Source organism: Protopterus annectens, chromosome 2.part1, assembly GCF_019279795.1.
Source record: "Protopterus annectens isolate FY-2018-M chromosome 2.part1, PAN1.0, whole genome shotgun sequence".
In the NCBI taxonomy this organism is placed as follows: Eukaryota; Metazoa; Chordata; order Ceratodontiformes; family Protopteridae; genus Protopterus; species Protopterus annectens.
Genome location: NC_056729.1, coordinates 286992034 through 287005503, shown reverse-complemented (window position 1 = coordinate 287005503; position 13470 = coordinate 286992034). Strand labels below are relative to the sequence as shown.

General features: G+C 35.4%; 1 protein-coding gene across 1 annotated transcript in view; it reads left to right on the top strand.

Moving 5' to 3' along the window:
* Positions 1–13470, top strand: part of RRH (retinal pigment epithelium-derived rhodopsin homolog) — a 341638-nt gene that overhangs the window by 76572 nt on the left and 251596 nt on the right. Inside the window, exon 2 of the mRNA XM_044062132.1 lies at positions 4502–4692. Coding sequence (XP_043918067.1) covers positions 4502–4692 — 191 coding nt within the window. The remainder of the gene's footprint in view (positions 1–4501; positions 4693–13470) is intronic.

The following is a 13470-nucleotide window of genomic DNA, read 5'->3' as shown; positions in this document are numbered from 1 at the left end:
GCTGCTCATATGGGGTATCTTGTGTCTGATCTTCAGGAACCTGCATTCCACAGTGGTTATTAAAACATTCTAACAGCCTGGCATAATATCTGTCAACAGTCTCACCTTTGTGTTGGATGCATTGATTAATGCAAATCCAGTCTGCCCTAGGCTTCCATTTCTCAGAGATTCGGTCTGTAAGACATTTCACTCTGTTGTCTAGTTCTGCACTGCTATGTGGGAGGGGCCTGAGCGCAGCATCACGGGGATTCCAGTCGCCACTAATCATGTGCCAATCTGGTCCCACAATTTGTCTGATTACTTTTTCTACCTCTTATCCGTTTAAATTATAACTTAGCCTCATTCCTTGCAAATCTTCTAAAAACTTTCTAAAATTAACTTTTGGATGGGGAATTCCCTCAGTGGCCTTCCGGATATCCTCCGGAGTCCAGGGTCTATACACTAGAATAGTTGGGTCCTGACCTTCTTGTCCTGCCTGAGGATTAGGCACTTCTATAAGTGGGCATATTTCTTCTTCACTCATAGATCGTGAATTTCTACCCATTTGATATAACTCAATGTCCCCTTTTGAGTTTCCTGCCCGTGTTCGAGACCTGGTCTAGACGGGATCTCTAATAAACGGTTTCGCTTTTGTAGTGTCTCTATTTACAGTGACAGCAGGATATCGTGGGGGTGGACTAACTTGTTCACACGCCTCATATTCTGGTAAGGGAGGCGGAGGGGCCGATGCTATTACTAAGTTATTATCCTCCTTATCTAAAAACATGGCTTTTGAATTATTATTCTTTTGTTCCCTTCGGTTTACTTCCTCAATCCACCTGTGTGCCTGAGGAATTCCTAATTGACGTTGCTTTTTTACCCGACCTTTAGAATCAGTTTTAAGCTGTTTGACAAGTTTGATAAGCAAGGATTTTTCTAATTTACAATCAAATTCATACTTATTAACCCATTTTGAATAGTATTTAATATTATCAGCACGCTGTGACTGCATGTATTTCGCGTCTTCAGTTAACGGTGGATTTTGGGAACTTTTTGTGCAATTATTACCCATTCTGTTCTATCCTTTTAATCATTATGTAACTCTTTATTTTTTAACGAGGTACCACGGATTTTGTTATAGTCTCTTCAGAATGACTGCCTACCTGCTCTGTTTCCCTGATCTATGACAAGACAGTAATCTTTTTGTCCCTGACTTGTAAAAACAAAGTCTCAACAAAACAATACAAATCTAGTCCCTGATCTAAAACAGAAAAAAAAGGTAGATTCACCTTACCTGAGCCTTTGTGATTGATCACCTGGTTCATGTAAACCCATCCTTCAGTCACAGATCAGAAAGTGGCTGGCCTCTTTTGTACGACAATTCAGTGGGAGGGCTTTTCAAATAAGAAGAACCGATGTGGTTTCTTCCCCGTATGGTTTCAAGCCACCTGGCCTGTCTGATCCGAGGCGAAGTGAGGATTTCCGGTCCGAAGGACCAATCTGTCAAAGGAAAAAACTTCAAAGACCAATACACGTAAGGTTCAGTTAAGGCACATTTAATAACTTGCAGCAAGGAGACAAAAACATGCAAATACAAGATTTTGCCTAACTACTAACAGGAAGTATGCTATTCTTATACTGTTTTACAAGACATGGCCTTCTATGGCTGACGTAATCAAACACAACTTTCAGAATTGTTCTACAGCAGATGTTACTCAGATTTTCTGCTGACATGACTAGATTTGTGAGAAACTTTTTGAGAAAAACAACCTAGCCTTGGTGGGCACTAACCCGTTATAGGCCCCTATTGTACAATTCTAATACATGTGTTACATTTCAAGGTACTTTTCTAACTCAGGCATAAGCAAATGCTGATTACAGTTCATATTTTCAAGCAGTCTTTGTCCTAATTATCTATAGCTTTTGCAGCTGTGTATTTTCTTACAGCACAAGCGGAACTTCTTGTCTAAGCCTCATAACATTTATACAAGTAGTATTGTTCTATTCATTATTTTCCTAACACAAGCAGAAATCATCTGCTTCTCAGTAAATTTCCAAGCATAAGCAAAGATTTTAGCTGACAATACAAGGTCAGAAAGCATCTGCAGTTTGTACAGATTTATGCAGTATGAAATAGAATAAATGTGTTAATCCTTTTCAAGCTTTAAATGCACTAAGCATAGTACTAATACACACATTAATACATATTTTCCTGATAGACCACTAATAGAGTAAATGAAATGGGAGAACAATGCTTAAATGAAATCTAGAGTAGTTCCACTGAAAAAAGATAACGAAAGAAGAGCATAAGCCATACAGATTTATAAGAAATAAAAGAACCACTATGAGGAACGATCTGGAGAAAAAATAATAGAAAGATAAAGGATTATTGATAACAGAAGAAGAATAGTAAGATACATGAAATGGGTGTAAAGAATTAACCAAAGGTGCACACATTTGAGATCAGCAACTGAATTAATTTAATTTATTTTTAGCACCCACTGGGTTGTGCAAATATATATATATATATATATATATATATATATATATATATATATATATATATATATATACTGGAGATTTAAAGAATTGAATGTTGATTTAATGCATGTTTTCAGCTGCTAGAAAATAAAATAAATAAGGGAAATGTCAAGCTCGATATGGAAAGATGTATTTTAGAAAATAATGGAGATGATCTGGGTTTTCTGTGTTATAAGAATAGAAGGAAATACATTTTGATGGAATAAAAACAAGAAAAATGCAAAACTGTTTTAGCATTATGTAACTAAAGCAGCTGTTGTGAAACAATAGAAAAACAATATAGAATATTAACAAAATAACTTACAAATGATAAAATAATCAGAAAAAAAGAAAGGCATGTATATATTTGTGTGTGTGTGTGTGTGTGTGAGTGTGAGCACGCACGCACACTCACGCTGGTCTTTTTTAACACCTTTCTATACAGATTTTCTTCCCTCTTCTCTCCTCACTCAGTTGATATCAAATGTAACTTATGGCAGGCTTTCTTCCATTCTATTTCTCCTTTCCCTTTCTCAGCTCGTACTTGTTTTCCACACTCAGATGCTTCCTGCTTACTTTATTATACTCTTCCTTTCCCCTCCTCTGTCTCTACTGTCTTGCTTGTGGTTCGTTACCTAATCTTTCCCACTCTACGTTCCCAAATCCACTTACTCTAATTCTCCTAGATCCAGACTTTTCTCTCATTGCCTACTCTCTCCACAGCCTGTCTGGCTATTACCTGAGACCTCCTCTCTACTACTCTTATTTATGCTGCGTACTGCATCACAACTACTATCCATATTGTTCCCTGATACATCTAGGCAACTGTATATGAATGCCACTGATTTTTAATACCAGTCTATCATGAATGTGCTTTGTGCATGTAATTGTGAAAAGATATCAAGGCAATTTTAAATCTGTAGAATTATCTTCAGCTTTTACTGGTATTTGTTAATAAGCTTACTCATTATTATGCTATGTTACCAGCAATGACTTTTTTCAGTTTTGTGTACTTTGCCTTTTTCAGATTGATGTATCCACACCACTGACACTGATACCACAGTAAGCACACTTACTCCACTGCTTATCACCTTTCAGGATCACTATTTCTCCCTATAAAAAAATATCAAATCCCTAAAAATGATGAAAAAACATCTGAAAGTCCTACAAACAATTATGTACCGACCTAGACCAGCTGAAACTATAATAGTACAACAGAGATGAGAAATTGTTTTATATTTCTGAAAAACTTAAAGAAAAAATGTGACTTCCCAGGCTTATATGCAGGAGTAGATTAAGTAAATACTGGCATTTTATTTAGCCACTGTTACATTACTGATAGCCTCTATAAGAGCAGATATAGAAAATGAGTACTGAGTCTGTAGGTTTTATGCTTAGTGTTTGATGCTGGTCTTTCTTGTAGACAAATTTTGCTATAATTTTGTTAACATACAAATGCACATTACCAGACTGTTTAAAAAGAATGGTGATGTCATGATAATTGTCTCATTTTATGGCAATTTGCCTAAAAGGTTTGGTTGAAACAATGAAAGGGTGCAAACAGTCTGTCAGATGATACCGAGGGTTAAGGATGTGAGCTCTCATTCATATGGTACCGGGTTTAATTTCCACAGCCCTCATTTTCCTACTGTATGACCTTGTGTAAGTTACTTAAATAGACTTTGGTTCCAGGTAGCCCCTGAAAAGGGACTGTTTTCCAATGGGCCTACCTGTTTATCAAATGGGTATTGTTACAATTAAGCTGTGGCTGGCTTAATGTCTTTTGTTTATCATTTAAAACTTGTGGCAATGTTTTGCCAGCAAACATCCCTGAAATGTCAAACATGCAACATTCTTAACCACATACTGGCCTTTTACACTGGATTTCCTGTTTGGCAAATTTCCCCATTTTAGAATAATTTACTGGAGCTATGCACAGGGGATTCTGCAAAACATGTTTCCTTTTTTCCTGACCTAAAGTAATCCTCTTTTTTCTTGACAGGGGTGATAAGCCTTCTCAGCAACATAATTGTTTTATGCATGTTTGCCAAGTATAAAGAGCTGCGGACTCCAACCAACTCAATCATTATCAACTTAGCTTTTACTGACATTGGTGTCAGTGGTATTGGATACCCTATGTCTGCTGCTTCAGACTTGCATGGAAGCTGGAAGTTTGGACATACAGGATGCCAGGTACTAATCATGTTATACCATTCCATGTGCAGGAAAAACTGTGTTTTATGACAGCAGTATGTGTTACACAGCACTGACAAGAAGGAAAAATCTCAACTTTATTTTTCAAGAAATGTCTTTATATTAGTGGGATAATGTTCATCTGAAAACAATTAATGGTACCAGTCCCTGCCTTTTTAGTTTACATGTACAAGTAAGCATGACCTTGTGTGTGAATGTATGACTGTGTGTGTCTATTTGTGTGTGTGTGTGTGTGTGTGTGTGTGTGTGTGTGTGTGTGTGTGTGTGTGTGTGTGTGTGTGTGCGTGTAGCTGTATGCATACATATGTGCTCTTATGTGTGTTGTGTCTGTGTGTGTCTGTGTGTGCATGTGTGTGTTTAGAAAGATTTTTTTCAATTAGTTAAGAGTACTATTTAGCGTACTGATAATACTTCCATGCAGAGTAGTTCTGACAAAGAGTTACTGCCAAATTAGATTGCTAGCTGTGGAAAGGTACTAAGTCATTTAGGGAATACCGACCTTCTCTATGAGGCATAGCATGCAAAGTCTGTCACAGCTGGTGCACAAGTGTTGGCTTAAAGTAAAATTAATGCTTTTTGACAGAGATAAAAACTTAATCATACTGGCACTGCATTATATGTCCAATGAATGACAAATGCCAGTAAGATAAGGATAAGGAGTGTGGAGAAAGAGGCAAATGCCACTGTTGATGAATACAGTTTCAGCAAACTTACTTTAGTCATTTTACATTTGCCAAACCTACCTTTGGTGACCAGACATGCTCCCTAAAATATAGTTCATGAGAAGAAAACTTGCTAATCAAATACATAGTAATGCAGGTAGGGTCTGGGGTCTGGAGATGTATAGAACACAGGAATGGGATAAGAATGTGTATAAAGTGTACCTGAACCATTTGGCAACTGATTTTCTCTTTCTTTTCCCATTCAGTATTTCTCCAAAGCCCAAATTCTTTACTTCTTCATCTGACCCTAATACAGCTTTGAATGTTTCAAAGCTTTAAATATAGTCCTAGACCTCAACATAAATCATTATGGGCATCTCTCCACCTTGCCAGTGGCCACAATACCATTTCCCCCAACCATACATCTAATTTAGTTTTAAACACTCCCAGACTATTAATTTTCCTCAACTCCAACAGTAAGCAATTCCATCTCCACTCTGTTCTGTAAATAATGGTTCCCTAATTTTGAACACCTGTTCCTAATATCTACCAGCAACTGTTTGTTTCTAGTACACTGGTTGTGTGAAACACAAATTATTTCAAGTAAACCCAAAATTTCTGGACTTCTGAAACAGTTACAAATCCAAATGAGGTCACCCCATGACTTTCTGTAATAAACTGAATGTACTTTAAGACTGTTTAACTTTTCTTTGTATACTAATCCCAAAATCTGTCTTGCAAAAAAAACTGAACTTTCACCATCCTAATTATGAATGTTCTAGAATAGTCACAGAATCATCAGCCATACTCCATTAAAAGTCTTATAACTGTTTTATAAACTGGAACCATGATTAGTTTGTTTCTAGAAGTAACGGCCCTCATCAAGGTCCTTATTACTTAATGTGTCTTTCTCAGTATTTTATCAACATATTGATCAAACTTTAGATTATTATTCATAACTATTCACAGCTCCTCATAGCAAGGGCTGCCATGTACAATAGTAGCATCCAAACTATAGAGTTACAAATTATTTTATTTCCTAATGTGAACAACCTTACATTTTGATAAATTGAACTTCAACCAGTTTAGTTGAGAACAACTAATAATAACATCTAAATATCACTGGTTTTCATTTTGGTCCAATACAGAAGCAACCATCTCAATGACATTTATATCATCTGCATACTTCTCAACCCAGCACTGTTGATTAGCTGGGAAGATAGATATAAATAACATGAAGAAGTAAGGGCTGTAAGACTAATATCTGAGGGACTCCCTATAAGATTTTCAGTTCTATTGTTCTATGTCCCTTGGTGGTCTCTATCTTGTAGACCTTTTAGATAACATCCAGTTATCTATTTTATATAATGCTATCATTAAATTGCCATCACAATAGGGCATTGATAATTTTATCATGTGGAACTGTGAAGCCTTGAACAGATATAAACAAATTACATCAACATCAATGCCCATTTACAAGGTCTTGACTACTTCTGAATAAAAGGCAACAATATTAGTAAATGTTGACTTTCCTGAGGCAAATCAGTGTTGATATATATCATAATATATATGATCCTCTTTGCACAACATTAATGAGACCAAAGGTCTCTCAAAACTCTTTCCTATAGTACTGATCAGACTTGTGGTCCTGTAGTTTTCAACAACAGATATTTCATCTCCCTTATTAATTGGGATCATTTAAACACATTTACATTGTGTGGGTACTATTCCATATTACAAAGATTATTGAAAAAGATAAAGCAAAATGTTCACAATACTATATTTAAAAGAGGACATAAATAGATCAGTAATTCCATCCAGTCTAGTGGCTGAACCTGGTTTTATTTTTGCTAAGTCCTTAACCATTTGTTAGTGTAAATGAGGGCAAACGCTGTTTGCCCTAATTCTGTCCATCCTAGTATTATTATTTTAAGTTAGCTTCCCCCATAAATTTGTCAAGTTAATTTCTAAAATGTTCATTTGAGGAACAAGGATAATGTATTTATATTCCATCCCATAATAATTTATTATTAAATTAGTCAAAAATGTCATTTGTCTGGTATATTTATAAAATGACATCTTGTTATCACACACTTGACAGCCGCTATACTTTACCTTCCTAATGTACTGCCTTACTTTAGCAGCTGCTTTTTTGAAAAAAAAAATTATTACACTCAGCAGGATTTCTGGGATTTCATTTAAATCTTTCCCAGCATGTTTTCTTTTCTTTGCCTTAGTCAAAACAACTCATTTTAAGGTAAATGAAGGAAGCTTATTTTAAGGAGATACATAAGAAGTTTTCCTAACAGGGACAAATGTATCTATGGAGAGATAACATCTTTCATAAAAACTGTCCTGCATTCCTTCATACTTAAGCCATTAAATTCTTCTCTCCAGTTTCAACTTTCCAAAAAGTCATTAACAGAGACAAAATCAACCTTATACTGTATCTGTTCCTGAGCACTACCATAAGAATTAACAAAGGTTGCCCACACCTAACTATACATTAGTTCAAAGTACTTAAAGGGTTTAAAATAGTTACATTAGACACCAAAACCTCTCGAGAGGAAAAACAATCACACCTAGAAAGAGCACTGTTACTTTGAGTTGTTTGTTTAACATATTCTGAGGCATCAATCTCTGTAAAGAAGGATAAAAATAATTTTTTAACCCATTACAGCCAGACATATTTTTAACAATTAATAGCAGACAAATTTAAATCAACCCACCAACAAAAAAATATAGCCATAAATAGTCTTGGATAGTTACTCTACCCATGATTTTATGCTCTATACTGTTTAGAGAAGGAGGTCTAGAAAATCCAGAAATGATCAACATTTTGCCAACACCAGTAAGACGGATACAATTTAATGAATTTTACTCTTAAAATGCAGTTGAGCCCCATGAACTTACTTTGTGTAAATTGATATCCTACACCCCTGTTATCCTAAGTTTAGTGAAGAAAACAGTACAGTAAACCAAGTTTCAGTAATTATTGCAATATCCAAAACCCTTTCAGATAATAACAAAAATAGTTCATATTTGTTGTTTAAACTTCTTAGATTGGTTACAAAAAGAACCAAAGTATCTGTGTTTCACTTTACAGGGTTTCTTGTAATTTGGTCAACTCTACTTCTAAAAAAATCCTTGATCACCTTTCCTAATTTATGAGAAATTATTTTGTTTGTCAAGTGTCTGAGCTGAAACCAATCCTATAAAAGTAATCTGACTTCTCTATCATAGATTCCCATAAACAAATGTGTAAGTTTTGGGTCTCATACATAGACATTCTTATAGTGCTGTTAAAGTTACTAGCTAAAGCTAGTTGTTGGGTATTATATTTAATTCCTGGGAAGAAATCCATAAAGAAAATATTGGCCTTAAATCTAGAACAATGTTTAGTTATTTTGTTAGTTTCTCCATAAAATCATTTGATGTTCATTCTTCCCCAGATCATTGCTGTATTAAGTTACTAAATAAAGCTAGTTCATAGTTCATAGGTTAGTACTAAGCTAACTGCTCTTGCGAGCCATTTTAAGCCTAGCCAATTATCCCTTGTGAGACTCAAACCCTGTACTTTGTGCTTGTAAGGCAAAGACCTTAGCCATTAGGCCACCCTCCTGTTAATTATAATATTGAATTGCTGGGAAGAAATTCATTTAGTGCAGTTTGACCTTAAGTATAGAACAATGTTCAGCTATTTCTTTAATTTCTCTTAAAATCATTGGAGGTCCATTCTTTCCCAAATCATTGCTGCCACCACATGCTACTGCAACAGAAAAGTGACTATCAAATTTGACCAACTTAAATGTACCATTCTTCATAATTACAAAGTTTGCCCCATGTAGGGCTGAAATAACAATCCTTTTATCAATGCAGGGCAAGTGATTCTTCAATCCATAACTAACTGAGTCACCAGTTATCAGAACACAACTATTATTACTACATCAGTTTGTATTTAGATTGATTTCTACTGGTGAAACTAAGTTATATGATATTTTCCATAACTTTTCCTACATCCATTTCTTCACTATATAGGTTAGGAGATTCCTCAAGCAGATATTCTGGGAGGGGGGGGGGGGCTAGTGTTTCCACTTATCCTGCAGTTGTTAATCCCTGTAATTTTATCACCCTCTATTCCATTATTTTCAGCACCTATAGTTAGTTTTTCCACTTCAACGTGTAACTTTAATGAAATTCCTGCACTCTCATCACTATTATTAATATACACCCAGGTTCATTTCTAGATTCTTCAAGAATTTCCAAGTGAATTCCCAGTGCTCTTGCTCTTCTTTCCCTGGCTTTATTACCTTATTTAAACACATTTGAATATCTTAAATTAGTATTATCTTCCTCACTGAATTCAGACTCTTTCCTCTTACTCATTAAAAGATTTAAGAACAAAAAAACGCCAGCAAGTGTTGGCAATAGCCACATCCAAAAATGATTTATTGCCATAGGGAAGGAAACCCCCCCTAGGATACTGATATTGTAAAAAACAATTACAGAACCTTCAAACCGGTTTCGGCTCATCAGAGCCTTCTTCAGTGAAATACAAAAATAGACAAACAGAGTATCGCAATACATCCATATATATAGGTAAGCCATGCTAAAAGACCAATCAAAACACAGCATTAACAATTGTTATAATTGATCATTAAGGCCAGGTGAAAACAATGCTCCAAGTTTAATGATCCATTTTCTCTCCTTGGAGCTAAGTAATTCCTGCCAGTACTGTTTATCTTTGCATCTCCCCTTAATGCAATCAATAACAACAAATTTAAAAGAAGCTGATGCATGTTTTAAACAATGTTTATATAGAGCATTGCTGGTACGTTTATTTTTAATGTCACTTAAATGCTCACAAATTCTGAGACGAAAGGCCCGAGAGGTCTTTCCAACATAGAAAGCAGAACAATTGCAGGTCACCAAATAGATGACCCACTCAGTATTACAATTAGCCCAAAACTTGATGTCAAAAACCTCTGAAGTATTTTTACTACTAAATTCATTAGTACGTGAAACACGAATGCAAAAAGAACAATGTCCACAGGGTATACATCCAACAATAGGTTTACCCAAAATGGACAACTGAGTTGGAACAGAAAAATCTGGACCAACTCTCTTATAATGACTCAGTTTAGAACCAATGGTCTGTCCCCTTTTAAATGAAAAAGAACATTTATCTGGAAGCAAAGAATTAAGTTTATGATCAGCTTTAAGAACATTCCAATGTATCTGTATAATATTTTTGAAACCCTGTGTGTTGCGTCCATACGTAGTCACCAAACGCAAAGGTTGTGGCTTATGACTATTGTTCTTATCTTGGTATGATAATAAATCTTCCCTATTTATGTTGGACACAGATCTTTTGGCTAGATGCACAATACCTGGACGATAACCCCTCCTAATAAATCTTTGAGTCAAATCATCCTGGGCATCAAGAAAGGATTGTTGGCTAGAGCAGATTCTTCTAGCTCTTAAAAATTGGGATTTGGGTATATTCTGGATGACATGTTGTGGGTGGAAGCGGGTAGCATGTAGTAATGAGTTAAATTCAGGAAATTTTTTGAACATCCTAGTAGATAGGGTGTTGTCCTGATTTCTAGTGATTTCAACATCAAGAAATACTATCCTCGATACATGGCAGGTCAATTTAAATTCAATCCCCCATATGTTATCATTAAGATATTCAAGAAACTCCATAAGATACTGTTCATCAGCTTTCCACACCAGCCAACAGTCATCCAGATACCGACACCAAATGTCCATCTCACACATATAAATATTGTGATTACCATCATAAATAACAATTTCTTCAATATATGCCATGAAAAGATCTACATATATGGGTGCAAAAGATGCACCCATAGCAGTACCTTTTGTTTGCCAGTAACAAAGATTTTGAAAATAAAAAACGTTACTGGACAAAACATGTTCTGTAAGGCATACAAGAAATGTATTAAATCCAGGTTGATATAAACCTGATCTAGCCAACCAATAATCTAACGCTTGTAAAACTGCCCAGTGTGGAATGTTGGTATAAAGAGAGGTGATGTCCAAAGTGCATAGTAGCCATTGTGATTCAAGTTGGGAATTGTTGATAATATCCAAAAATTGGGTGGTGTCTTGAATCCTGGTTCTAATAAAGCCCAATAATGGTTTTAAATATCGGGTTAAATATTCAGACAGTGGTTCAGTGAGAGACCCATGTATTGAGACAATGGGTCGACCTGGTGGATTTGTGGCATGTTTATGGATCTTAGGTAACAGATATAGATATTGTTTCTTAGGTGAATCAACCATTAGTTGTTCTTTAACACTTTGTGTAATAATGCCCTCCTCCACTGCCTCAGTCAAAAACTCACCAATTTGGCGCTGGAAGTGGGGAGAGGGATCCAAAAACATCTGCCTATAATATTGTTTGTCACCCAATTGCCTCATAGCCTCACTGTCATAAGCAGTTTTGTCCAGTATCACCACCGCTCCACCTTTGTCAGCTTGAATAATCACAAGATTTTTATTGTTAATCAACTCTTCCAAACTGCATATTTCTTCAGCAGACAAATTATTATAAGAGACAGGAAAGTCCTTAAGATGACAATGTATATCCTGAAGGACATTTTTCTGAAATACCCCCACTAGGTGTGTCATTGGTGGAATAAAAGTCGATTTTTTGAATCTAAAATCACCAGATGTATCACAAGATATATCACGAATATTATTGTCAAAAAACACATTCAGATTCAAAATTCGACAAAAATTAGTCACATCCTGAGCCAAAGATTGTTCAGGAACAAAAAACCCAGGGACAAAATTAAGCCCTTTGTTTAATAATTTAAGTTGTACATTGGTCAAATCAACAGATGAAATATTATGAACATTGAAATCAGAAATTAGTGTTGTGTCATAATTTTCAAAAGTGCCTCCAGACTTTGTTTGGATGTTACATTTCTTGTGCTTCCGCCCCCCTCGTCTGTATCTAAATTGGGAGGGTGTGACGAATTATCCCGTTTAGCCATAGGTGATCCCTCTCTAGAATGTATATCAAGTTCACCTTCTGTATTCGAAGAAGTATCCTCACCAGATGTACCACTGGAAAGACCAAAATTTTTCTTGAGAATAGATTTTGGCCTTTTTCTTTTGGGAGTAGATGACCTCTTGTCATACTTGTTCTCATCTCGAGACAGTCTGAAAGATACAATCTTAGATGTATCAAAAGGTTTGCCCCTCTCATAATCACCTACATCCCTAAGAAATTTTTTTATTTTCCTATCCTTTAAAGTAATTTCCATTTTGGACAAATCTGTAGTAAATTTTTTAACCTGTGTCATAAACGAGTCGCAAGTTTCAAACTTGTTTGTCTGCAAACAAACAGTTTCCAAATCCTTAATGCCCTGCTGCACCTTGCGTTCATAAAAATTGGTCAAAGCATCCACAAATTTGGAAGAAGCCAATTGTTGAATGTGACCCCAATCCTGAATAAGATGGTCATCAATTTCAGAGACCAAATGTTGTATCTTAACCCTGAGGCCCCGTGGAGTAATATGTTTCTGCTGATATGCCTTAAATAGGCGTAAATGCCACACATTGGTCCTAACCATCTTCATATTCTTACCCAGTCTATTAAAAAATATATCACATTGTGCGTCCAAATCAGACCCAACAACATCTGTAACAGATGACAAACCATTCTTATCTAAACCAAACACAGATAGATCATCCATATCAGATGATAGACCCTGTATAATGGGTGAAAGTGCCATATTTCAAACCTCAAAATTAAACCCAACCAAACCAAATAAGATGTGTCCTAGAATGAAAACAAATAAATCACCATAGAAAAATTATCTTATTAGTGAAACACTGATATCCAAACTGACACAGAAATAATCCAATATATATATATATATATATATATATATATATATATATATATATAAACCTAAATAGCTCAACAAAAACTCAAAATTGTCCAAAAAAAGACCATTATACACCAAATACCAATGAATGAAATGGTCTATGAAATCACTTGGTATTGTGTATAAGTCTTATGGATCAATAACCAATAATATAAACCAATACAATGAGGCAG